Raw genomic sequence first — 26,101 nt, 5'->3', positions numbered from 1 at the left:
GGATTCCCCACTACCAAAATGATTCTAAACTATGAGATACAAAGTTTGATAGTTTCGACAATGTTTAAAATGAAAGCAGAATGAACACTTCACCCCTTTGAAGAATAGCAAGTAGTGCCCAGACGACATAAAGAGAAACAAAAGTTCTGTAACTACTGAAAGGCTTACAAGATAAAATCTCAGTGTAAAAATTTAGTGACGTAATGTAAGACAAAATATGTGATAAAAATGAGTCAAAAACAAACTTTACAATTAATTTATTTAAATTCATTAACGTTGCAAAAGTATCATGTGCAACAAATCAGGACACAAGTTATTGTATTCCTAATAAGTCAGAGAAAAATACAATATTACATCTCCTTAGTAAATCAAGACCAACTCTTTCCTTTCTTACAGGGATCACATCAACATCTTCCACACACAGTCATCAGAACTAAATTTCTCACACTGTAAAATGACAGCACCAGCCTAGGCAACATATTTTGAATAGTGAAACGATCACAGCACATTGTGTCTACATGGCAACAACGTGAACTTACATTAAGAAAAATACTTGAATTTTTGGAATTCGTATCAAAGTGTGTAGGTGACTAACTCTAAATTGTGTTCCAGGTGAACAGTGTCCAATCGGCTGTGCAAGACAGTAGCCCCGAACACCTCCAATATTTACCAGTTAGGTTTATGTAAATGAACAGTTTAAGGGGCATAACTTAAAAAGTCTGTATACAAAAAGTGCAGTGGAGCAGCAGATTAGTATTATTTTCCAAGTTCCTCCTTAGCCATACTGATTGTGAAAACACACAGATTTCAAAATGTAAATGTTTTAACCTCTTATATAAGGTCACATAAGACTCAGACAGCTATCCGAAGCAAACAGTTTAATATTGTTCTTTATCAATCTGAAAGCATTAAACCTTTGATTTTCATTACGTGTTTAAGTGCTTTATGTGAACTTTTCATAGAGTTTTTAAAGTAAATCTCAAAACATAAGAAATTAAGTAGATCTAGCATACATAGTTGAAACAAAATAACAGTTCTGTTCAAATTTTAGAGTCACTCCTGGTGTTTATTAACACATTATCTTATTTTCAAGTACTATTTTTAGAACTTTGAAGGAAAGTTACATTACAGGGACTCACCTCTGATCTAACTCTAATTCATTCAGAATCTTGGGTGGCGGAAGAGGGAGTGAAAGGCTCCCCAGGTAATTCTTCAGTACTATTAGAACACTGCACAGATGGTCTCCACTGCCCTTACCAGCTGACCTTCTCATGTGAATGTAAATTCGTAATGCTTTCTCCCAGCAACTCAACTCCTCCAATTCCTGGTCCCTGCGACAAGATAAACTCTAACGGAACAGGTGGTCTAATTAATAAGCACATTAACTCCTCTATTCCTTTCTTTTGAGGTTTGTGATCCAGTTCTCAAATATCTAAATAGGATGGGAAAAAAATAAGCATGAAAACAAGATGGGACGGATTAGCAAATCTATTTTCAGCCTATCTTCTCCCTTCTGATTAAGCAACGTTACTAATTTTCCATATATAACATGGGGAAAAGGAGGACAAAGCAGCTGTCACCTTATATATACCTTTACCAATCTCATCAGGAAACTGGCCCGTTCTATCCGATAATATCCTAATGCTAATTTATCTGTCAATTGAAGAAATCTAAAAAAGCCACTTCCGCACTAAATCAAACACTTCGAGATTCCCTGAGCACTCACATAAAAACAGCCAAATAGTGGTGCTATATAGTCCTCTACAAGAAGTCTCTATCAAAAAGCAGATCCCTTACCTTTTTAAATTCTGAAATTGCAGCCGAACAAATTCTAGCTACTGACATATACTCGTCAATCAGCAAATTTCAGTACTCACTGCAAGTTACTAAATAGCGATGCCCACTTTCAAGGACTACATTAACGTTTACCAATCTTAGAAAACATAAAAAATAACCTAGTCCTAAACTTTAATCTGAGCACTGTTACTGCTGACCCTCTCTGTTCAAACTTGTTTCTGTATGAAGAGACAAAGCAGAGGAAAATACAAATTCTCATTATAGGTGTTACCAGTCTTTGCCTCCTTCACTTCCAGTCTTCTTACTCACATGTTCCGTGTGAAGCCTGCAGGTTTTCCTGTTGGATGCAAGAAAGCCTACTGCATGGTGCCAAGAGCTGCCACACACACTATTTCCCTTTACAGACACATTCAGTGACATCTGAGAGAACCCCTTTATAGTTTTCTTTCTCTTCCTTCCTTGTTTTGTTATTTTCCTTTCAAACTACCCTGCTAGGGCTTACCTAGAATCATATTCCACCACCAAGCTCCACCCAAGGTAAAGGCTATTAAGCTTAAACTGTGAGGTCAATATACCATCTTTCCTTGGTGCTACCTAGGAATATGATCCAGCAGAACACAACCAAATTACTTTATACAAGAAACTTTTGACTAAGAGGCATTCAGAGCCCAAGTTCAACAAAATATACTGACAAAAATCAAATTAAACCAGTTAAGTTAGATCCATGACCTTAGGAGAAACATGAAATATTACAATTATATGTACTTTCACTTCAATCAGTAATGGAAAATTAAAATTGAATGATATGGGGGAAATGTCACACAAAGACAAACGATTAACAACAAACTTAGTAAATGCTTCTCCTCCAACCTACCAGTTATGATCTTAAGCCTTAGGGTTATGAGACATTTATTATGGGGCACACCTCTATACCAGATTCCATTAAGGTGCAGGTTAGAGCAGGTGTGTTTTACTCTAGCGATTCACGGCACATCCCTTTCGTTATATCCCAAGTGTTAACAGTGTTCCCTCTGAATTTTAATGTTCTAATGGATGACGGGCTAGTTGTACTTCAAAAAATATTTAAGAAAATGCACCACTTTTGCAACAAGCTGTATCTGTAGTTAGGAACAATGCTTGCAAAAGCAAAAGTGAACAAACACAATAAACTGTTGAAACTGAAAAACTGTTAATGTGGAGGAAAACCACCTATTTAAAAAGCTCAGCAAACTGTGAGCAGGATAAAGACTTTTATAGATGAAAGACTACTTAAAGAGCTCTACAAATACATACCCTAATCACAATTAAATTCCACAATCGTTTATCCATGATTCTCATATGGTTCAATTCAGAAGGAATGGCTAAGTTGTTATTGTTAGTTTGCTTTTTCAACACAAGCCGTTTCTAAGGTTTGAGCAAGCAATAATGGTTTTGGCTTTACTTGCCAGAATGACGTTAGTTTAGGATCTGCCTACAGCTGCTTATCCAAGGTAAGTCAGAAGGCTGCTGAGGAACATCTCATCCTGGGAATCCTCCAGGATTAGACTCAGGTTTAGCATGTCAAGTTTATAACTGAGAAGGACAAAAAGTAAAGGAAAATTCTCTTGGTAATACAAACTTTGTATTAAAAATGGCAATGGTGAAAGCCACATGTATGTTCAGTCTGACAGAATAAAGCCTAAAAGCTTAGCCCTCCTTTGCTCCAATTTTGCTACTCTAGGACACTCTTTAATAAATTGCCTTACAGGAAGGCCCAGAGTGTGGCAGTACCCTCAAATTTGGAGGATACCAAGTTTTCCAAATGAGTCACACAAGTGTATGACACAATATTAGACCAACCTACTGTTTTAGGATGATTCTGCGGGCAATTAAGTTCTGTTCAAGCACCTAAGGACAATGTATTTTAATATAGTGTCAAGGTACTTACCAAATTAAACAAAAAGTTAATATAAATGTGTCATCCAAAACAGCATAATGCAGTGATTCTCTAAGACTTACAAAATAACTTAGTTTTACAGTACTGTCAACATGATTCAAAAGAAAATGTGAATACACACAATATCTGACTAGGTCAAACACTTATTATCAAGTTTAAATAATTGATAAAGTATTTTGGTAAAGTGCCCACATTGAGAGCAGTTAAAAAAGCAGCCCCTATTTTCTACAGAAAAATAGTGACAGTGAAGAACTCATCACATTCTCTGAATACTACACTGCACTCACAAATTCTGGAGAGTGATACCCTGGACACACAGCTTATTTCACATTAGTGAACAAATCTAAAATTTTTATAATAAAGTTCTGACTTTGGGCCAGAAGATAAAATGTCCCATATATACATATATACAAATCCCAATTCTTAGCCTCTGTAGTTCTAAAAATGGCTTTTTGACTTGTCTTTAAAGTTTAAAAAGGAAACAGTGTGCAATACATTTGTATTTGCGCTTCTGAATTAAACGGTATTTATTAAATGAGAAAAAAGCCTAGGATAGTATACATCTACTTAGATTATGAACATGACCTTTGGGTGTTCATGAGAACCAGTTTAACTGTCCCTCATCTTATGAGCAACTTTATTCTGTAAGTTACCCAGGAAATGTATCTAACCATCTACAAAAACAGAAATTCGAACATGCACTTTACAAATCATGATCTCATTTACCTGCACATTCTTCCACAAGACAGGTATACATTAAAAAATATTGCTCAGAAACATAAAAATATATATTATCTCTTTCCTTTACCATTTAGGCATATAAATATTTTACTGAAGAAGATGTATCATTCAACAAACAAATGCAAAAACTGCTTTATATAAAGTGTGGTTCTCTGCTATTCAGCAATATAAAATATAAAATGAGTACAATATAATTAGCTAATAAAGAGCTAAATTCAAGAGATTTGCAAACCAATACAGCAGTGAACAGTCCCTTATACAAAAGTCCATTAAGGAAGAATCAAGTCAATTTTGTAACAGGTTACATAAAAATCAGGGCCAATAAATGCATTATAAATGCAAAAAAGAGCACTGCTTCATCAGCACATTCTTCAGTCTTGTCTGGACTAGATGCCAAACTTACTGTTCACTTTTCGGTTCATCCTGTTTTCCATTAAGCTCTTGATCAACTCTGGTTAATGAAAAACAATATAGATAATAAGACACTAGCAAGTGAACAGTTTTCTTTTAAAAACTGTGACTACTTTTAGCATAGAATATTATTCTGTTAAAAACAAAGCTTTGCAAAGAAGCAGACATAGTAAAAAGGTTATCAGACATTTCCCCAACCATGAAAGGTAATTTTTAAAGACAAGAGGACACTGGCAAGAAATGTGACTGTTGTTTCCTCAAAGACTGTAATATACTTTACGTACAAATGCCCATAAACTTTACTAAAAGTTCAAACTATAACAAGTATATTAAAATCTTGGAGCCATAGCATGGCTGGGGCAGGGATGTAAGTGATGAGAAAGTGGCAGGAAAAACTCCCTCAAAAATGATTCTGTTAACCGAAATATTAAAATGATACCAATCCCACCAACTGATCAATGTTTTTAAATTCAGTGATAAAAATGCACATTTATAGAAATCAGAATTATTGTATAAAATTTACTAGTACACTTAGAATATAAATGCCTTTCACTTATTTTGACAGTAAGAAGCCATCGAATTTAATAATCAGAAATATCCAGAGGTGGTTAAAAATCTGCCTCGATTAGTAGTGTGTTGCACAGAGATCATATCAAAATTTAGGCAAGTGGAGATTAGAATTATGTAATTACCACACAATTATAAACAACTCTTTAAAGAAGATAATGTACCATAGTCTATTATATTTCTACTAGTTGGAATTACTGATGGAGGGGAGTTTAAAACAATTTGATATATAAAGATACTTTTCATTACTATGTTTACATTACTATGATCATCACCACTCATTACTAGGATCACCTGAACATTAGTAAATGAGACTGAAGAGTCTTGGTCTGTGGTAAAGCCAGATTAACAACATTTAAAAACATTTTTTTTTTTTTTTTAATATGCTGGTACCAAAAATCTGAAAGGTACATATTCTTGGTAAGGCTTGCAGTATACAACTAATCTTTTCAAAATCTGAAATATCCTTAAGAACGAATTTCACAATTACTTTACTTTTAAACTACATTCAAACATGTTAACAACTGTTATCTCTCCCTGGCCATACTTGGCAATGAGGAACTGTTTGAAAGACACATCTACAACATTTAAAATTCCTATACTTCCACACTCAGTTTTGAAACCCTATTATTACCAGTACTCATCATAGGGATTTCTTAATAGGGAGCTTAAGTAAGCTCCTCCTCATACAGTCTCTGTGAAATGTCTTAAAATATGCTCCTTTATCTTTAAAACTTTAATGTTACCATTTTCAAGCTGACAAGAATTTATTATTTTTTAAGAGTAAAAAAACTTGGTACAAAAAAATAAGGAAGTGCCTGAAAGATACATGTAATGATTCTATCAAGGTTAAACAGAAGTTTTTAAAACAGAAAACAAACAAACAAACAAGATAAAATAGTACTGGTAGGTTATCAAAAAATACATTTAAATAAAAAGTATAGTTCTACTATTTTTCTGATGCCTAAATTCTAGGTAACTGAATACTAAGAACTTTGTAAAAAGGCCCAGCAGATTTTATCAACAAAGGTAATTCATTTTGAAATCCATGAAGCAACTGGCTTCAGTATACAATTACAGATTATATTTTTAATTTCAGTTATCTGTCTGGCAAATGTACACTAGTGCCTAGAAAAAAAAATTAGCAAGATCTAAAATTACTGTTCACACCTCTATGTTCAAATGTTTGTTAAACTGTTAAGTGTCATACAAAAATGTAAAGCTATGATTCCGTCACAAGGTCAACGGAATTCTTGCTCATCAAGAGAGTCAAAACGTCCTCAAAGTTAAGAATGTTTCAGTTCCTTATAACTGGTTCCTTAGAATGGTCAAAGTAATAACTACATACAAATTTCTCACCCTAACTCTTAAGACACTTAGTATTAAAACAGTTCTGCTAATATGTCATTATTTTTTAAAAATCCATTAACAAGTTAGCTCCAAATTCTACACTGTTCTAAATTAGTATATAAAATGGTAATTATTTTATATCCTTGCCTTTCATGTTCTATGCCAAGATATTAAGAGCTAATAGTTTGTTATGCTCAAAGCAGAAGTATTCAAAATTAAAGATGGAAAGCAGAGTATTTAACTATTAAATGGTATACTGAATTTTAGGTATTTTATTGTATGTAGGATTTGACTGGTTAGCAGGCCATTTATAAGCATACAGGGAAATCAATGTTGGTTAGCCAAAGAATATGTACATTGCAAATATAATCATAAACCCCAGGGAAATAAATTGATTCCTTAAATAAGTACATGTATTTATCAAAACCACTAGACATGTAAAGAATATGGTGAAACAGATAAAGTCTTAGAGGTAATTGGTTTTTCAAATAGTATTCTTAGCAATTTCTCTGGTTTTCTCATCAGTATACGTATACCAAAAAGGAGTGAAGAGGGGCTGTGGCCTTTAATTCCTAATTGGCATTATACATGGTGTTAAAACAGGGTGAATCCAAGCCATATTCAGCATCGGGAATTTTAGATTCACTCTGTATTTGGATTCTGGGGTATGTTTATATTTACAGATGCTATTATCTTTGTCTACAAGCTAACCAACCAATAAGGAAGAGTTAGTCTGTGCAATGCAAATGGACTAGTCTAGATGCAACCCAGTCAAGGTGTGCATATACCTTTTTTGTTTCTTTTTTAACTTTTCTTCTTCATACCTTGGTAGGGAAGAGTTATTTCAGTAAATATACATGTTATGAAGATGAACAAAAACTCGAAAAAAAGGCACTGACAATAAACTCATATAAGACTGCAGGCAAAACCAAAAATACTTAATACACTGTGGAGAAAGTCAAAACTGACCTAAGAAATCTGGCTTTGACACATTAAATGGACTAAACCTCAGATTAGCAAAACAAAAAACTTTTTTCTACATGACAGCAGTGTGATACCCAAGTATTTATGTTAATAGCCTTCTACCAAATCCTTATAAAAGTTATAAAGAAGTGAATGTGGTAAACAGAATATATTCCAGCCACTGGAATGTACCAAGGTTAGGCTGATAAAAACAATACTGTATTTCTCCAGTAACAGGATTATTCAATGCCATGATGAATTTACTCAAATTTGGAGAGCAGCATGTTCCAAGTCTACAGAACGTTCTTTAGTACTGACCAATGAAGAAATCAACTCTTAAGATTGCAAAGTCTTTAGAAATGAAAATTAATCACAACCAGAAAAATACTTCCTACTTCTTCAACTGATAGCCTGAAGAAAATGGTGACTTATGGAGAAGGTGTTGGAAAATGGCTTCTTTCCCTTTTCCTTCTTTACAAAAGCAAGAGCAGTTACAAAATATTTATAATACAGGAAAAAGAGTGTGTATTGAAAAATATTTACCTCTTGCATATCAAAATATAAAAATCCAATATAATTAAAGAAATAAAACAAAACATACTGTTTTATGCATTCTGGTATGCCAACATATTCCATGGGGACAAGTTCCGCTAGTTCTGCCAAATTAAAGACGTATCTAATTTTTTGGCTGAATTTTGAGCTACGGAAGAAAATAAAAATAATTACCTCAATATTCTGACCAACAGAACTGACAAATTCATGCAAGGAGTTTGTGTTTTTGTTTCTAGTTTTGTTTTTTTTTTTAAAGTCAATGGCTCTCAGAAAATTACCTAATAAAGGGTCTTGTAACAGCTAGAAGTGTTCTGATAAACCATGAGGGATGTACAATGATTAGTGATTTTAGATTTTTCCGTAACCTGGAGTTAAAAAAAAAAAAGAAAAAGAAATAAAAATTTAAAAGCTCTACAAATTCTACTGCTGGAAGAAAAGGTAAGACATCAGTAAGTATGTACAACTTTATACAAAAAAAACCCTCATCCATAAGTTCATTTAGATGGGATATTCTTAAAGACAAGAAAATGCACTCTTGAATTCTGATGGTCACTCCTACTACTGAGATGAACTTTACTCCACTTGGCTAAATTTATGTCCATCCACAGTACAGCCTGTCATTAAATGTCTCCTAGATATATTCACTTTAGGATTCTGTCAACCAGGGGTAGAGGTCAATATGGAATACAGAGGTAAATTGTTTTCATTTTTCAGGAGAGGAGGGAACTGGTACTCATTTCTTTGACACTATGAAAGGCACTGTGCAAGCAGAAAGCTGGATGTGAAGATCACCATAGGAACAGGAAATGTAAATCAGATCTAACACATTCTTATGGGGTGTAAAACTCCCCCCTAAGAATTAAAGGCATTATCCTGGATGACTTATAATGACCAAATAAAACCTGTTTTATTAATGCATATTTCACACTTAAATAAAGTGATCATTAGCATTTTTTTTTTATCATAAAAACTAGCTCCTGCAATGTTTAGGTATTTAGAGAAACCTATTAATGAGTCTGAGTTCATTAAATTAGTTCAAATTAGCTATAGTCAAATCAAACCAATTGTAGAATCAAAGTTCCTTCCATTCACATGGATGACTAACTCCTAGGAGAACACACTTCTGGAGCTCACTCCAGAGGAAGATTATAGGTGAGCATCTTTAAAACCATAAAACATGCTAAGCACTATGAGTTAAACAAAATTCACAATATATTAAAATAGGAAATGTACTAAGTTTTCCATCCTTTCCCAGAATGTAAATTACAGGAAAATGTTCAGTGTGGTATAAATAAGGAGAAATAAAGAACTATTTTATAAGTTTGTTTTAAGGAATTATTCTTTGTAAAACAGATCAAAACTCATTTCCTTCAGGATATTCTAAGATACTACATTGAGAAAAGAGAAATGTGTTATGAAATTAACCAATGTAATTTATGGTGTCTTTAAGTGGCAATAGGAAATAAAATTTAACCTAATAAATCTAATCTAAAAATTATTCAGACTAGCTTTCAATGTGTATTTACAATACCTTCTATCAATTTGCTGATAGCATTTCCTGAGCCATCCCAGACTGGGCATTTTTCTTCGAGTTGTAGCACCATTTAAATAAACTATCATGTAGTTTTCTGCTACTAACAGCTCCAAAGTGCCAATAACATACCTATAAAAACAAATTAAGTTTAAGCCTTAAATATTGCTTTACACTACCAAACCCAATTATCCAAATTATAGAATGTCCTTCCCTTCTCTTAAATGACAGCAAAGCCAATTAAAATTCTAAAACTCCATTGGTTGGGGGGGGTGCCTGGGTGGCTCAGTTGGTTGGGGATCCCACTCAGGTCAGGATCCCAGGGTCATGGGATTGCCCTGCATCAGAGGAACCTGCTTGAGATTCTCTCTCTCTCTCTCTCTCTCTCTCTCTCTCTCTGCCCCCCTTACAGAAGCACACTTCCTCTCTCTCTCTCTCTCTAAAAAACAAAACAAAAAAAGTTTTAAAATTGCATTAGTCAGTATTATGATTATATACAAAAAAGTTATCTTTTAGAAATACATATTTAAGTGTTTATAGATGAAATGACATGATTTCTGGGATTTGCTCCAAAGTTATACAATGGGGAGAGCATAAATTTTGGGGAGGTATAAACTGTTAACTATGGAACTGGGTGATTCATACACAAAGATTCAATATATTTCTTTCTGCCTTTGTATATGTTTGAAATTTTCCACAATAAGTTTTTAAGTTCATATATTTTGAGAGAGAGTGTGTGTGTGCACAAGAGAGAGGGACACAGAGGGAGAAAGAGAATCCTAAGGAGGCTCCACGCTGTCAGCGCAGAGCCTGAAGCAGGGCTTAATCTCACGGTTCACGAGATCATGACCTGAGCTGAGATCAAGAGTCGGACACTTGACCAACTGAGCCACTCCGGCACCCCTCCACAGTAAGAGTTTTAAAAACAGCACTAACTTAAGAAACAAAACGATTCTGGAGAAATATAACAGAACTTAGTTCAGTTACATTTGGCTTCTTGGGAATAAATGCAGTTTAGTCATATGATTTTTGAGATCAAAGCAATTTCTTTACACTCAATGTATCCTCAAATATAAATAATAAAGAAGCTGGAACAGATCATTTGAAATATCCCCTCCGGTTTTAAACTGACAATTTTTCTGCTGAGTTGGAAAACAAATAGTTGCATAATGCCAAAGAATAAGGACTTAACCAGGATGGGGATATTTATAATCTTTTCCCAGTTAAAGTTCACCTTCTTGAAATGGAGATCTAATTAACCCAAAATTCTTCCAAGTATTTTTGTGAAGATACACTTACTTAAAGAGATTGTCCATCAGGTATCGATAGTTGGGTTGACCACTTTCAGGCATAAAACATACAGCAAACACAACAATGGCATTTAATCCATCGCCATAATATCCTGGAAAAGAAATCAAAGAAAATCGCTAGCACGATTTTACTTTTTCAGAGGAAATCTGTACAGTTGACAGATTATAGTGATTCACTTTCCACAAGTTTTTGGATCAAAAATCCTGGTTTCTTATTTAATCTTAAATAGTCTTAGAAAGATGTTTAAATCCCCTCTTCTCAAAACAAGTGCAATAAAATCTCAAGAGGAAAGGGTGGGCATAAAACCAGAAACCCAATTAAAATAGCATAATCAGAAAGCCAGACTCATTTTAGCAAATAGACAAATGTGATATAATCCAAGCAGACATAATACAAAAACATCTGCAACAAAACAATCTTAAGCAATTTATGGTTAAAGTGGGTGCTTCTCAAAAAATAGTTTTACAGTCAACAATACCTAGCATTTTGTGGATTTTAGAGAGGATTAAAAACTAAGAAAAGATTACATCTCTGACAATTCTAACAGAAGAAAAAGTGTTAAAATGTGTATGTCTATTAAAATGTGTATGTTTATTATAATCTCTAGATATTAAGCTGTATCTAGTAACAAACTGTTTTGCTTTTTCATTTCTATTGTTCACAAACACACGCTGAAAAGGTTTAAACATTTCAAGTACCTTAGCATCTTCAATATCTTTCTTAATCTCAGTCACAAAACACATTGTGATAATTCAGTAGGATAAAATGGCCCTAATTATTTTCCCCTAATCCAAATAAAGCACTATTTCTGAAAGATAATAGGTTTAAACCATAAGGCAGGTCTCACAACTTGTTTCCCATGAACCAGCTGAATTAATGCAAGTCTGTAGACTTCCTGATCCAGATTATCCTGTTTTCTTCATCTGAATAAGATTAAATTAGGTGGAATAATGTAACTGCAAATATTCAAGTGATTTGTTTTCAGATGAATGAAGACTATAGAAATAAGGAAGGGAATGCATTTGGTAGAGAGTAAATTAAGCAGAAATGATTTTACATAAAAAAACCCAATCTGCTTAACCTGTGTGGTCCCTTTCCTGCATTAGGATTTCAGGTAATATGACATGTTCTAGAGAATGACTTGCATTTTTTTTTTTTGTTTATTTTTGAGAGAGAGAGAGAGAGAGAGAGAGAGAGAGACAGACAGAGCACAAGCAGGGGTGGGCAGAGAGAAAGGGAGACACAGAATCCGAAGCAGGCACCAGGTTCTGAGCTGTCAGCACAGAGCACGACATGGGGCTCAAACTCATGAACCGTGAGATCATGACCTGAGCCAAAGTCAGATGCTCAACAGACTGAGCCACACAGATGCCCCAGGAGTGAATTGCATTTTGACTACCATTAACATTCTGGCACTATTTACAGCGTGTAAGTAAACTTCTGTACATGGCACAGATGGACAGAAGTTATAATTGTACTTCCAAAGCTTTTCCTATTTGACTTGTGATTTCTTAAGGATCAAAGCCTTACATTTTTGGATATTCCACAAATATGCAAAGTTGGTGCTCCGTAAGAATGTGGAATGAATTAGTTCTGTACTTTATGGTAAAGCTACAGGATTTGTTTAGGGCTTTAAGTAACACCAGGTTTTACTTACACAACAAAAATACTAGTACAAGAATGTTCACAGCAGTTTTAATCATAATAGCCCAAACTGGAAACAACTCACATAGCCATCAAAGGAAAAGTGAATAAGCCAACTGTGGTCAAACCACACAATGAAATATCAATTAGCAATAACAAGGAATGAACAATAGACACGTGCAACAATATGGATGAATCTCCAGAAGATGCTGAGCAAAAGAAGCAGACACAAGAGTGTATACTATATGATTCTAGTTACATGAAATTCTAGAACAGGAAATGTCATGGGGACAGACATTAGAATAGTGGTTCCTGGGGAGGGGGTATTCATTGGGAAGGAGTATGAGAGAATTTTGGGGGCAATGAGAAGTTCTATCTGTCTAGAGGTGTAGGTGATATGGGGATACATGGTTACATGGGCATTTGTCAAAACTCACTGAATCTTACATTTCAGATTAGAGCACTTTTAAGTGAAAAAGTCAGAAAGAAGAAAAACAAATACTGTAGGATATCACTTATATGTGGAATCTAAAAAAGCCAAACTTAGAGACTAGAATGGTGGTTACCAGGGACTAGGGGGAAAGAGGAGATGTTGGTCAAAGGGTACAAACTTCCAGTAATATGATGAATAAGTTCTAGGGATCTAACATGCAGCATAGTGACTACAGTTAATAATACCCTATTATGTACACGGAAGTTGCTAAGAGAGCAGATCATAAATGTTCTCACCACAAAAAAGAAATGGTAATCACTATGCAATATGTATTGTATCAGATCAACACATTTTACACCTTAAACTTACACGATGTTATGTGTCAATTATAGATATCTCATGAAGCTGAGACCAAAAAAAAAAAAGAAATTTGCAAATGCTACAAAAAAGGATTACGGCATTTCACTGTATATAAATTACAAACGGATAAAAAGATGAGAAAGTCTCAATTTTGGGGGGGTGTCTTAGGAAGAGAGCGGGAGGAAAACAGTTTTTGCTGTACACTCTTGTACCTTTTGAACATACTGTGTGCGTCTACTAATGATTTTTAAATGTGGTTTTATCCTTTTACTTCAAACCTGTTATATTTCTAAAATGACATAAAAATTACCAGTTACAATTTTTAACTCAAGGGAGAGCTTCTTTAAGCATTTACATTTCTGATACTGCACTAAAAAATACGAACAATCTTTGATCGCTCTTACCTCCGTGGCTGATAACTTTTTTATAGGGTTCAATTGCCTTCATATCAACCCTGTGGTCCTGTTCTCCAATTCTGAACATACGCCAGCGTCGTCCATCTTCTTTTTCCTCTGCTGCTGTGTATTCGGTAATTGAGCCTTTCCTAATAATTTCAGTAGTTTTGGGCTTTGGAAGATCATCTGTCAAAATAAAAGGTTTTTGAATCACAAATTGTTACTTATAAATAACAAATAAAAATAAAATTGCATGTTAACCACTTTACTATCTAATTAGACTGTTCAGAGAATTTTTCATTATACCTTCTGTGGAATTTTTAAGTGTTTCTTCTATAATAGAGGAAAAGGCTTCTTGCTCTTCGTATGAGGCCATTTTATGCTTTTGGAAAACATGGTGAACTCTTTTTGTATTGCTTAATTCAGAAAGCACCTAATCACAGTGCAGTGTATATTCATGAGTCCAAAAAAAGATAATTCACACAACCATCAAAATCTTAGCATACTGGCCTTACAATACTGTTCTAGATTCTATTTACAACATTGTTCTTGGTAGTTACCACTATAGGTTATTTACAGTAAGTATCTGAGAGCAAACCGGTTTTTGTTATTGAGCACATAAATTACTCCCCAAACATTGTAATACCAGATAGAAAGTGGTTAACTAGTCAATGATTATTTCTCATTTGATCAATTTTATTAAGCATATATTTACTGAAAAAATTCTGATGTGTACATGCAAAAGTCTATTTTGAATTGACATTAGCCAAAGCAGAAGCACCAATGATTAGGTGTAATTTATATTTCAAGATTGCATTTTAGTGGATTTTAAATGAAGAAATGATTTTCAAAATTTTATTATCATAGTCCTTACCAAAAGATGGGGGAGGGGGAACCTACTGCATGTTAGTTGTTTGTTTCCAAGATAAAGCTGTTAACGGAAAATATCCTTCCAGGAAATGACTACAGCAGCATTAAAGAAAGAAGAGACAAAACACATAGGCAGAAAACTATTTCAGTATCTTTTAAAAAAAACTGCTATAACTGGACTGCTTAGTGAACCAGTAAAACAGGGAAGAAAAAAGGAACAAAGATACAGCATATCAAGGATCTTACTCTTTACTTCAGATAAGACACATAGTGCCGAACACTGCTTTGAAATGAAAATCATTCTAAGGATAAAACCCACAAACAACTATATAAAGATACTGTACACAGCAATTATGTCATTAAAGAAAGCATCCAAAGCAACAGACATGCCAACTCCTTTGAATTCTAAATAACTAATAATCAGGAATATGAAGTTTGAAGACTAAGAGTATACATAATTCAAGCTGGTTGTTTATACAGTGTAGGCAAACCTAATTAAAAAAAACTCCCTTCAAAGCTCCCTCTCTGCAAATCCTTAATTACTTGTAGCATATTCCCTAAATTACATGTCTCTTCAAAGCTTTTCTTGCTTAGATTATTGACTGAATAAAAGAACATGCCATAATTATCAAGCGATATTTTGGAAGCAACATGAGAAAACATAACTTTACAATACTGGGCAATTAAGAAAAAAAAATTAAGCCACCTGTGTAATCTACTAAAAACAGTTTTGAAACATAAGAATATTCAGCGTTAGCAGTACTTCACATCTTAGTAACAAATACAGTAGGAACTTTAAAGAATAACATGATATTTCAACAAAATCCCTTCGTCATTGATTTTGGGTTCATGCTCAAGTTTTAAGTTTTTCCAATTATCCTAATACGAAACCGCTACTCAAAAAACACGTATGCATACAGAGACAAACATTTATTAATAAAAGTTAGATAAAAACAATGAAGCATTTACCTTCCCACTCAAATTCATTACTGTTCTCTGATGGCGTGTCTAAGCCATCTAAGTCAATCTCTCCACTTTCATCCAAATCATCTGACAGCACAGAGCCATCACTAGGATCCAGGGTCAGGCTAATGTCTGGGGCCATGAGTTTCTTTCTCACTTTATTTCCATTAAGTTCTAGTGAGCATGGAATGGGTAAAAGAAAAAAAAAGGTGAAAAATAGATTAGAAGGATTGTTTACATGCTCAAGTTGAGTAAGAGAAAGTTTTAATCACTTCATTCTTGAGGAAAATTAACATTAATCAGACACAATCCCAAAGCATTACTTTACGAACTTTGGATTTTGCTCATTATTGTTTCTACATCATGGCAAGATGACATACTCCAACAAGGATATATCTTTTTAAATAACAGAGGCAGATCTTACAACCAACTCTTACTACTAAAAATGAACTCCTCTCAACTTTTTATTGTAGAAATTTCCAAAAACCAAGGGTATGTCTTTGGAAAGTTATAATTTCCAAAGCATTCCAAACACGCTTTCTTAAACATTCAACTCATTCTTTGGCTCCCTACAATAGAACAAAAAGTGAGTGTGTATGTATATGTGTGTGTGTGTGTGTGTGTGTGTGTGTGTGTGTATATATATATATATATATATATATATTTTTTTTTTTTTTTTTTTTTTTGCTTGACAAAGAAAGGTGTTAAAAAATAGCACAAAGTCTATCATTTCATTGAAACCAAAATGTCAAGTTCTTACCAGGCTGGCTCTCTGGTCCAGTTACAGCTAATATATCTGCTTCCATACTATCATCCTCTGGTAAAGGTCTAGAAGACACAGACATAATTTTTATTTCACAAATTAAAAAAAAATTTTTTGAAGTTAAAAGAACTATTAAAAATATAGAACCAATTATGTGGAAAACTGAATAGAGTGGTTTCTTAAGCTTCAGTAATTTACAAACCACTTTTAAAGAAAATTTCAGACTGTCGGAGATGACTTACACATTTAAATAAATAACACATAAAAGTAGATACAAATTCCTTATCTAATTCCTCTTGAATACAACTATAAAACAATTCTAAAAATTATAAACAACCTAAAAAATATATAATTCAAACGCAGGAATTTAATGTGACATATGATACAATGGGTGATGAAGGTAAATTGTCCCTCACGTGGGAGGATGGTGATGATGGCTACAATTCTTTTGAGCTTAGTATTTCTACATTACTATTATCCCCATGTGTTATGCAATGGCTTGGTATTCCCACCAGCTGTCCATATTCCCACTGCTAAGGGACCTTTCTATGCACTGGGATGGTCTTCTAACCAGGAAGGTATGGAAGCATCATTTACATATAAGATCTGCCTCTGCCCTTTTTCTCTTAACCCAGCTGGTGTCAATACCATTGTAAACACAAATGCAAACATATCAAGGTAGCTGGCTAGATGATCTAAAACAAAAAAAACCCTTATTTATTTAATAAATTTTTTCTTAAAATAGAAACACAAAATTTAATAATTCTTACAGACATTTAAAGACTCCCTTCTCCCAAGAACCCCTTAGACTCTAAGAAATACCACATTAAAGCATTTTTTTTATAATAACAAAAATTTTGAAATTTAAATCTTGAAAACAAAAATGAAAGATTATAGAAAATCACATATATTTATTGGAATATAAGATACAAGAGAATTCATCTAACTGTTGAACAGGAACTCTCATTTTCTAGTATCAAATGAATACCTTTCAATACTGGGCTGTTTCTTTTTTTTTTTTTTAATGCTTATTTACTTTTGAGAGAGAGAGAGAGAGAGAGAGAGCGAGCGAGCATGAGATGTGGAGGGGCAGAGAGAGAGGGAGACACAGAATCTGAAGCAGGCTCCAGGCTCTGAGCTGTCAGCACAGAGCATGACACAGGGCTCGAACCCACGAACTGCAAGGTTATGATCTGAGCCAAAGTCGGATACTTAACCGACTGAGCCACCCAGGTGCCCCTCAATACTGGGCTTCTTTAAGAAACTCAATATTCATTTAGTAAGTGACATCTCAATAAAGAGATTTTGAAGTTTTGTTTTAAATTTTCTTTTAAAAGTACTGCTCACATTGGAAAATCTTCATCTTGCCATTCTTCCTTAAGTTCCACACCTTCCATCCTCAGCTTAGATTCAATATCAACTACAAGCTCCTGATAATCCAGAGAGCCAATGTCCTGTGAAAAGAGAAAAATTTATAACAACATATCTTCCATTTTATTTTTTAACCGCTTAAAAGGCATAATAATCTTGTACCTTAGTTCACACCTCCACCCTGGTTGTGAAATCAATTTACTGGGTTTCAACTACCATTATAAAAAAAAAAAAAAAAAAAAGAATGAGAATGAAGAACGGTGTGTGTGTATATATATCCACACACATATATACATACGTATATGTATACATATATACATACATATATACACATATGTATATATGTATACACACATACATGTATATGTATATATATACACGTGTATGTATATATACATATAGGTATATGTATACATATATACATATATACATATATATGTGTGTGGACATATATACACACATATATATATATTCTAGCAAAGTAAGTGCTATTTGTAATAAGGGTATTGTGCAGTGAAAATATTTGTTTTCAGTTACATATATGCATGTGTATCCCAGGCTGTGATTTAAAATTTATTAAATATTTTGACTTATGCAAAAAAAATTATGCAATTTTAGGGGGAAGGCACAATGAATAAAAAGTAAATATATTCTCTACTCTAGACCCATAATTTTCTGTCATGTGGATGGAGGTTGATTCTAGAAATCGACAGTAAATCGCATTTACATTCATGATGGCACTAAAGCCAAGTGATATGTGTGCTGTATTTTTTTTTTAACTGAGGTATAATTAACATTTTTGAGTTGAAGTACAATAAACATGCGTGCTGTTTTCTATATTTCCTCCCGTATAGTTTCAATGCCATAATTCTGGAGGTATTTAAAGAAGGCTATTTAGTAATTATCCAGTAGATTAATTTTGATTTGCCTCATATCTACACTAAACTTTTCTCATACAGTTCAGCATAAGTTTTCAGACACTTAGTGAATATTTCTATTGATGCATCTACATGTGTTAACCTAGGCCATTAAATTTTAGTTTGTCTCAGGAAGGGTGTGGGGCCAACATCCTTATTTTACAAAGTGAAGAACCTAGAGATTGGTTTGGTTGATGGAATAAGAAACAGAGGTTTAAGTATATTATTTAAGAAGTCATAAAGATCAACTGGTTAATGAGTGCAACAAAAAACGGACAACTTTAGGGGGAAGAGGTATAAATGAGTATTCAGTTGAATTACATTAGACCAAGTCAATAGATGACTAAAGGTATTTTTTGAAAAAGTAATAAAACATGTATTTCTTAAGAGATAGGAAGTATCACTAGAAGTATTAAAAACAAAGCAAAAAGCGGTTGGCCCCAGTAGAAGAAAGAGGGTGAGATGGGGAGAATGACTGATGCATTTCATAGTAAATCCTAAACTATTTGACTTTTAAAATCATGTATATATAACTTTTAAAAATACTTATCAAATAAAACAAAAGGTGACAGTCATTCACATTCACTTCAATTAGTCTTCTAAAACAACATGGAAGGATCTCAAGGATAGAATGCTAAGTGAAGTGTCAGTCAGAGAAAGACAAATACGTGGACAAATACATCATATGTGGAATTTAAGAAACAAAACAAATGAATGAAGTAAAAAGAGAGAAACAAAAAACTCCGAGTCTTAAATATAGAGAACTGGTGGGGAGGTGGGTGAGGGATGGGTGAAAGAGGTGAAGGGGATTAAGGGTACACTCATCATGATGAGCACTGAGTCATGTACAGATTTGTTCAATCACTCTACTATACACCTGAAACTGATATAATTCCAGTTAATCATACTGGAATAAATAAAGAAAGAAATAAAACAAAGACATGGTTATGGTTTATGGTTGCTTCATGTGCTGTCATTACAACAGTCAAAAGATGTACAAAGCTGGGGGCGCCTGGGTGGCTCAGTCGGTTAAGTGGCCGACTTCGGCTCAGGTCATGATCTCACGGTCTGTGAGTTCAAGCCCCGCGTCGGGCTCTGTGCTGACAGCTCAGAGCCTGGAGCCTGTTTCAGATTCTGTGTCTCCCTCTCTCTGACTCTCCCCCGTTCATGCTCTGTCTCTCTCTGTCTCAAAAATAAATAAACGTTAAAAAAAAAAAAAAAAAAAAGATGTACAAAGCTGTACAGAAAAAGCACTGTGTTCCAGAACAACAATAAAATTAGGCAATTTTCTGAAGTGTTAGATTTCACATGGTAAACTAAATTTATATCTCTGCCAAGTTTGAATTCTTACCTCTGCTCAAAGAAAGGTTTCACACATTCTCAAAAGGTTTAAATTTTCGAGGACACGCTTTCAAGTACAGAAAAAATGGCAAATGCTATCTTTTCCTCACTAACATATTTGCTTGGAAAACTCAGTATTTATATATAGGAGTAAGGGATTTTTAACTCTTTGGGAAAACAATGAACGAGGCAATGTTGAGTAGAGAAGAAAATAAAACAGAAAAGGGATACCTACCTTACCAATCTCTTCTATTTAAGACACAGAACTAGTGTAAAAGACCCCAAAATTATGGTCAACAAGCCCAAATACTTAATGCTTATTGCCCTAGAAACTGATGGTCAAGAAGACTGAAACACTCCGTTAATACAGGTTTAAAACTGTCTCTTTCAAATTTTTAATTTTTTAAATTAATTTTTTTAAATTTACATCCAAATTAGTTAGCATATAGTTCAAATTTTTAATTTTTAAAATTTTAATTTACTCCTCAATGTTTTCTCAAGTCTTTTATAATCACATTAAAGTGAACTAATATACTTCCTAAATTCAATAATCAGAAAAAGTTTCCATTATTTTGTCTCGCCTTTTTGCCAGGTGTTGGAAAAATACCAGGATGTTCTTCGTGTCTTTTTCAAATATCCCACATACTCAGAAAAAGATTTAATATCTCAAAAACAAAAGCAGAGACTGAAAGTGCTATCACTATATTCCCAACACCTAGCACAACGCCTGGCACATAAGCCTGTAAATATCAGTTACATGAATAAATACTTAATTGTAGGTATGACACTGGATAGCAAGCCTTTGTGTTGTTCTACCCCTTAGGCTTATTTTTCTTATTAAACTATGTAAGTAGGCTTTCTGTTGTTTTACTCCCCAAAAAGTGTAGTGAAAATATTTAGGGCAATCCACATCCATGCAATTATCAATTTCTGTTGGTAAAATTATTCCTCATTTGTAAGAGAAAATATGTAACCAGTGAAATTCGATAAGACAAACCCTGTCCTTTCGATCCTCTACCACAGGAACCAGTCTATCACTTGAAAAGAACTTCTCTACCCAATATAGAGCCTGAGTCCTTCAGATATCTCAGCTGATTCATTCAATTTGTACTTCAAAATCATGAAGTACATGATGTTAATACACACAGCACATGGACATGGATATTTAGTTTGGGGATAATTATTTAAGCTAGTTAAACAGAACCCAGGAGGAGAGCTAAAGACACATTCACTCTTGACCATTCCATCACGAATTTTAGGGAGAAAATACACTAGGTAGATAAAAAGTTTAAACAATTGAGAGAATATTGTTCTTGGAAGCACTTAATCATCAGCAGCTGTAAGAACAGGAAACAAACAAGAAAGGAGCAATATAAGCACAACCACTTTGAAGGAAATCAGGACATTGCTGACTCACAAGTTAACTGTGCCTGTTTCCCACTTTTTGTTCATAGATTTAGTAAATTAGAATGGGGAAATAACACTTTAAGATGCCATGTGTTAAAATAACCTAATGCAACAGGAATAACTTGATTTCTCAACAGACTTGTGGTACCGGGAGAACATCATAACTTGTGCCAGTTATTAGTGGAAGTCATAGAGATAAATTCACAACAGTTGCTGACCTCAATGAGGTTAAAAATCAAGGAGAATGTATTTCCTCCTGACAGTCTCTGGAGGGAGGTGTGGTGGTAAATTCAACCAAAACGAAGAAGGGGTTTCCCTATAAACTCAAGATTGAAAACATTAAAAGCAAAAATTAGGTATTAAGGGGCGCCTGGGTAGCTCAGTCGGTTAAGCGTCCGACTTCAGCTCAGGTCACGATCTCACGGTCTGTGAGTTCGAGCCCCTTGTCGGGCTCTGTGCTGTCAGTTCACAGCCTGGAGCCTGCTTCAGATTCTGTTGTGTCCCCCTATCTCTGCCCCTCCCCCACTCACGCTCTGTCTCAAAAAATGAATAAATGTTAAAACAACTAAAAAAAAATTAAGTATTAGAATCATATTTACAACCGTCTTGGGTTATAAATTATAATCTTACATGACAACTTTACTATTATGTAGTGTAACAGTTCTGCTGGAATAGGTGCTAGTAACCACCATCTACAGTTGCAGAAGGAAATGCCCAGGCAAGCCTTTCACTTCCCCATTTAAACGAAAGGGCTTCGTTCTAAATATTTATGTTCACTTTGCCCTGTAAGGTTGGCAACACTGGTAGCACTATAGGAAAACACTTTAGGCCAACTTATATGTTTACAAAGATCACCAAAACACCTACAGAAAAATCTTATATGCTTGTCACTACTTGAGAGCAGGATCATGCAGGGGTTTTTAAGAATGAAATGACACCATGATCTGTCACCTTACACCTATTAGAATGGCCATTCTCGATTCAACAAGAAATAGCAAGTGCTGGCAAGGGTGTGGAGAAAAAGAAGCCCTTGTGCACTGCTGGTAGGAATGTGAAGTGGTGCAGCCACTGTGGAAAACAGTATGGAGGTTCCTCAAAAAATTAAAAATAGGAACACCATATGACCCAGAAATTCCACTTCTGGGTATCTATCTGAAGGAAACAAAACCACCATCTCAAAAAGGTACATGCAGCCTCATGTTCACTGCAGCATTATTTACAACAGTGAAAGTAGAGAGGCAACCTATGTTTTCATCCATGAATGAATGGTAAAGGAACTGTGGCATACATATAGAATGGAATATTATTCAGCCATAAAAAGAATGAAATCTTGCCAGTTGGGACAAATGGATAGACCTTGAGGGTATTATGCTATGTAAGATAAGTCAGACAGAGAAAGACAAACACTATATGGTCTCACTTAACTTATATGTGGAATCTTAAAACACACACATGTGTGTGCGCGCACACACACACACACACACACACACCCCAAGTTCTTAGATGCACAGAACATTGGTTGCCAGAAGGGAGGGGGGTTGAAGGAGTGGGCAAAATGGGTGAAGGGAGTCAAAAGGTAAAAACTTCCAGTTATAAAATAAATCCTACGGATGTAACGTACAGCATAGTGTATTACAGATCTGAAAGATGCTAAGAAAATAATTCTTGAAAGTTTTTATCACAAGATAAAAATGTTTAACAATATGTGGCAATGAATGTTAAATACACTCATTGTGGTGATCATTTCCCAATATATAAAAATATCAAATCATTATTGTATGTACACCTCAAGCCAATATGATGTTATATGCCAACTGTACCTCAATTTAAAAAAAGAGCAAAATGAGATACTCTGTCAAAAATGTTAACACAAAACTCAAGAAAAATTACAATGGTCTGACTCTTCTCAAAATTGTGAAAATAAAGCAAAGAATAATTATGTCACCTATAAACAGTACTTTTAAAAAAAAGTTCTTAATGTTCATTTATTTCAGAGAGAGAGACGGAGCGTGAGCAGGGGAGGGGTAGAAAGAGACACAGAATCCGAAGAGAGCTCCAGGATCTGAGCTGTCAGCACAAAGCCTGACATGGGGCTTGAACTCATGAGCCATGAGATCATGACCTGAGCTGAAGTCAGAGGCTTAACCGACTGAGTCACCACCCAGGCGCCCCTAAACAGTACTTTTATTATCAGTATGCAGAACATACTGGAGATGCTCTAAGGCCTTTACAAAGATTAAAGTATAATACTGATCTCCTTATTGTAGTTATAAATATATTTTTAACATTTTTTTAATTATTTATTTTTGAGAGAGAGAGAGCACGCGCAAGGGAGGGGCAGAAAGAGAGGGAGACAGAGAATCTCAAGCAGGCTCTGCACTGTCAGGTCAGAGCCCGACAAGGGGCCGGAACCCACGAGTTGTGAGACCATGACCTGAACCAAAACCAAGAGTCAGACGCTTAATCACTTAATCAACTGAGCCATCCAGGAGCCCCTGTAGTTACAAATATTAGTTGTAATATAAAATTATAATTTTGAGGACCGCCTAGGTGGCTCAGTCAGTTGAGTGACCAACTCTTGATTTCGGCTCAGGTCATGATCTCCAGGTTCAGAAGACTGAGCACAGTACCAGCGTGGAGCCCTCTTGGGATTCTCTCTCCCTCTCTCTCTCTCCCTCCCCCACTTGCACTTTCCCTCCCTCAAAATAAATAAATAAACCTTAAAAAAACGATAATTTTGGAATATTACTATCATCACATTATACTAGTAATCTGCTTTACACCATGTAAGCTTAATAAGACATCTTTCCATCTACTGTTAGCCAAGGTTAATTTTTCAGAACTGGCTATATATACTTCCTTTTTTAGATGCCTTCCTGCATCCCTGATCTTACCAGCATTTCTCCAGATGGAATCCGGAGAACTACTTTCCTTTTCACATTTACTAACCACTTGCACATTCATCATCTCATATGTTCCAATCAACAACTTCTGCGAAGTGTCAAACACTGGTGTTATTATCACCATTTTCTTCTTATATGTGAGGCAAACGACACTACATCCCGGTTCCCAGATTAACCCGTAGACTATTACAGCGCACTGTCTCCAGTTCACCATCAACTTTATACAGAATAAGCCTGTAATGCCAGATCTGGTTACATTTAACTTCAAAGGTCCTCTAACGCTTAAAGACTACAACAGCACTGACTTATGATGGTCTAGTTCAAGTTTCATGTTGGCAGAAGTGGACCTGTCATACTTCCTGTATAAGCCCAACAACGTTAGGTGGCAATTGAGGAGATTAGAAAGATTTAAGAAGAGTCGGAGAAAATGTAAAATGACAGGAACTAAGTAAAAGATGTGCAAGATCATCAAGAAGATAGTACAAAAGGTAACTAAATTGGGTAACTTCAGTTACCAACCTTATCCATTTACAAGTTGCAGAAATTCTTACACAATTTTAGAGAAAGGATGTTTAATTGAAAAAAAGTTAAGTAATTATGCATTAAGACAAACAGAGGTCCTAATCAAAAAAGGTGAGAACGAAAAAAGCAACACTAAAATGCAACCACACACTTCAGCTAACTATAAGGCACTACGATTACCAGGATGAACAGGGCAAAAGCTGTGCTCTCAAAGAGCTCCAGGAACAGGCAGACAAGGTGAGTTTCAAAGCAACATAACAGACCCAAATAAATTCCTGATTTAACGTGAGCAGATCTAGTTGATCTCAAGGTGCATCAGCTACACCAGGAAACCCAAACCATTCAACAAAAGGCGAAGTGTGAATTCACGCAGGAATTCGTCTTCTCACAGAGGAAGGTCTACTAAAGCTTTCATTACAAATGCCGCTTCCGCGTCTACTCCCCGAGAGTATGAGGCACATCAGAAGTCCAAGTGTCTTTGTTCTGCACCAGGACTGACGCTGGTCCTAAATACGGGACCAAAGGGGCCAGGTCACCGCACCCCGACTAGGGTGTGTGCAGGGGGAGCGGAAAAGGGGCAAGTTCTCTCCTGAGAACAACAGCACAAACGGCAGACGGGTGGCGGGGGGCGAGCAAGGATGGCAAAGGCAAGCAGGAGCCGAGCCAAGGGCGGGGGCCTAAGCTGGGTGGGGATCCGGGAAGCGCCTCCCGGGCAGGTTCCAAGGCGCCCCCTACACCGGATAACTCTCTGGGCTTCCTCTCTCGGGCTGTCCAGGGGACACGCGCCCCTCAGACATCCGCCCCAGGCCTGCTTCCAGCCCAGGCCCGCCGTGCCTAGTCTTCCCGGGCCGCACTCACCCCGGAGGAAGCCTTGGCCCCCTCGTCTTCTTCGCCCCTCCAGGCCGGCGACGCGGGGCTGACGGCCAGGTCGCAAGAGGTAGCGCCGAGAGGAGCCCGCTCCCCTCGGACGGCAGCGGAGACCCTGGCCCAGTCCCCTGGCTACAGCTGCAGCGGCAGCAGCTGACCCGGATGCAGAGAGCTGCCCCGGCGGAA

General features: G+C 35.5%; 1 protein-coding gene across 5 annotated transcripts; it reads right to left on the bottom strand.

The window, feature by feature from the left end:
* Positions 1-242: 242 nt before the first annotated feature.
* Positions 243-26,101, bottom strand: BNIP2 (BCL2 interacting protein 2). 5 transcript variants are annotated; one of them, XM_060618384.3, is made up of 11 exons: positions 25,907-26,100; positions 17,935-18,041; positions 16,585-16,652; positions 15,831-15,998; positions 14,001-14,177; positions 11,148-11,250; positions 9,849-9,980; positions 8,596-8,682; positions 8,367-8,465; positions 7,591-7,626; positions 243-4,925 (listed from the first exon to the last, which is right to left on the bottom strand). In XM_060618384.3, exons 2-11 carry the CDS (start codon positions 17,982-17,984, stop codon positions 4,874-4,876), a joined length of 972 nt encoding a protein of 323 aa, XP_060474367.1. In that variant the 5' UTR covers positions 17,985-18,041; positions 25,907-26,100; the 3' UTR covers positions 243-4,873. The 5 variants fall into 5 exon arrangements, with proteins under 5 accessions (XP_060474367.1, XP_060474369.1, XP_060474368.1 ...); XM_060618386.3 differs by lacking the exon at positions 8,596-8,682 and having other exon boundaries at positions 25,907-26,101; XM_060618385.3 differs by lacking the exon at positions 7,591-7,626.

This window comes from Panthera onca, chromosome B3 (assembly GCF_046562875.1).
Source record: "Panthera onca isolate mPanOnc1 chromosome B3, mPanOnc1 haplotype 2, whole genome shotgun sequence".
Lineage (NCBI taxonomy): Eukaryota > Metazoa > Chordata > Mammalia > Carnivora > Felidae > Panthera > Panthera onca.
The sequence above is the reverse complement of the archived record's forward strand: the minus strand, read 5'-3'. Positions and strand labels throughout refer to the sequence as shown.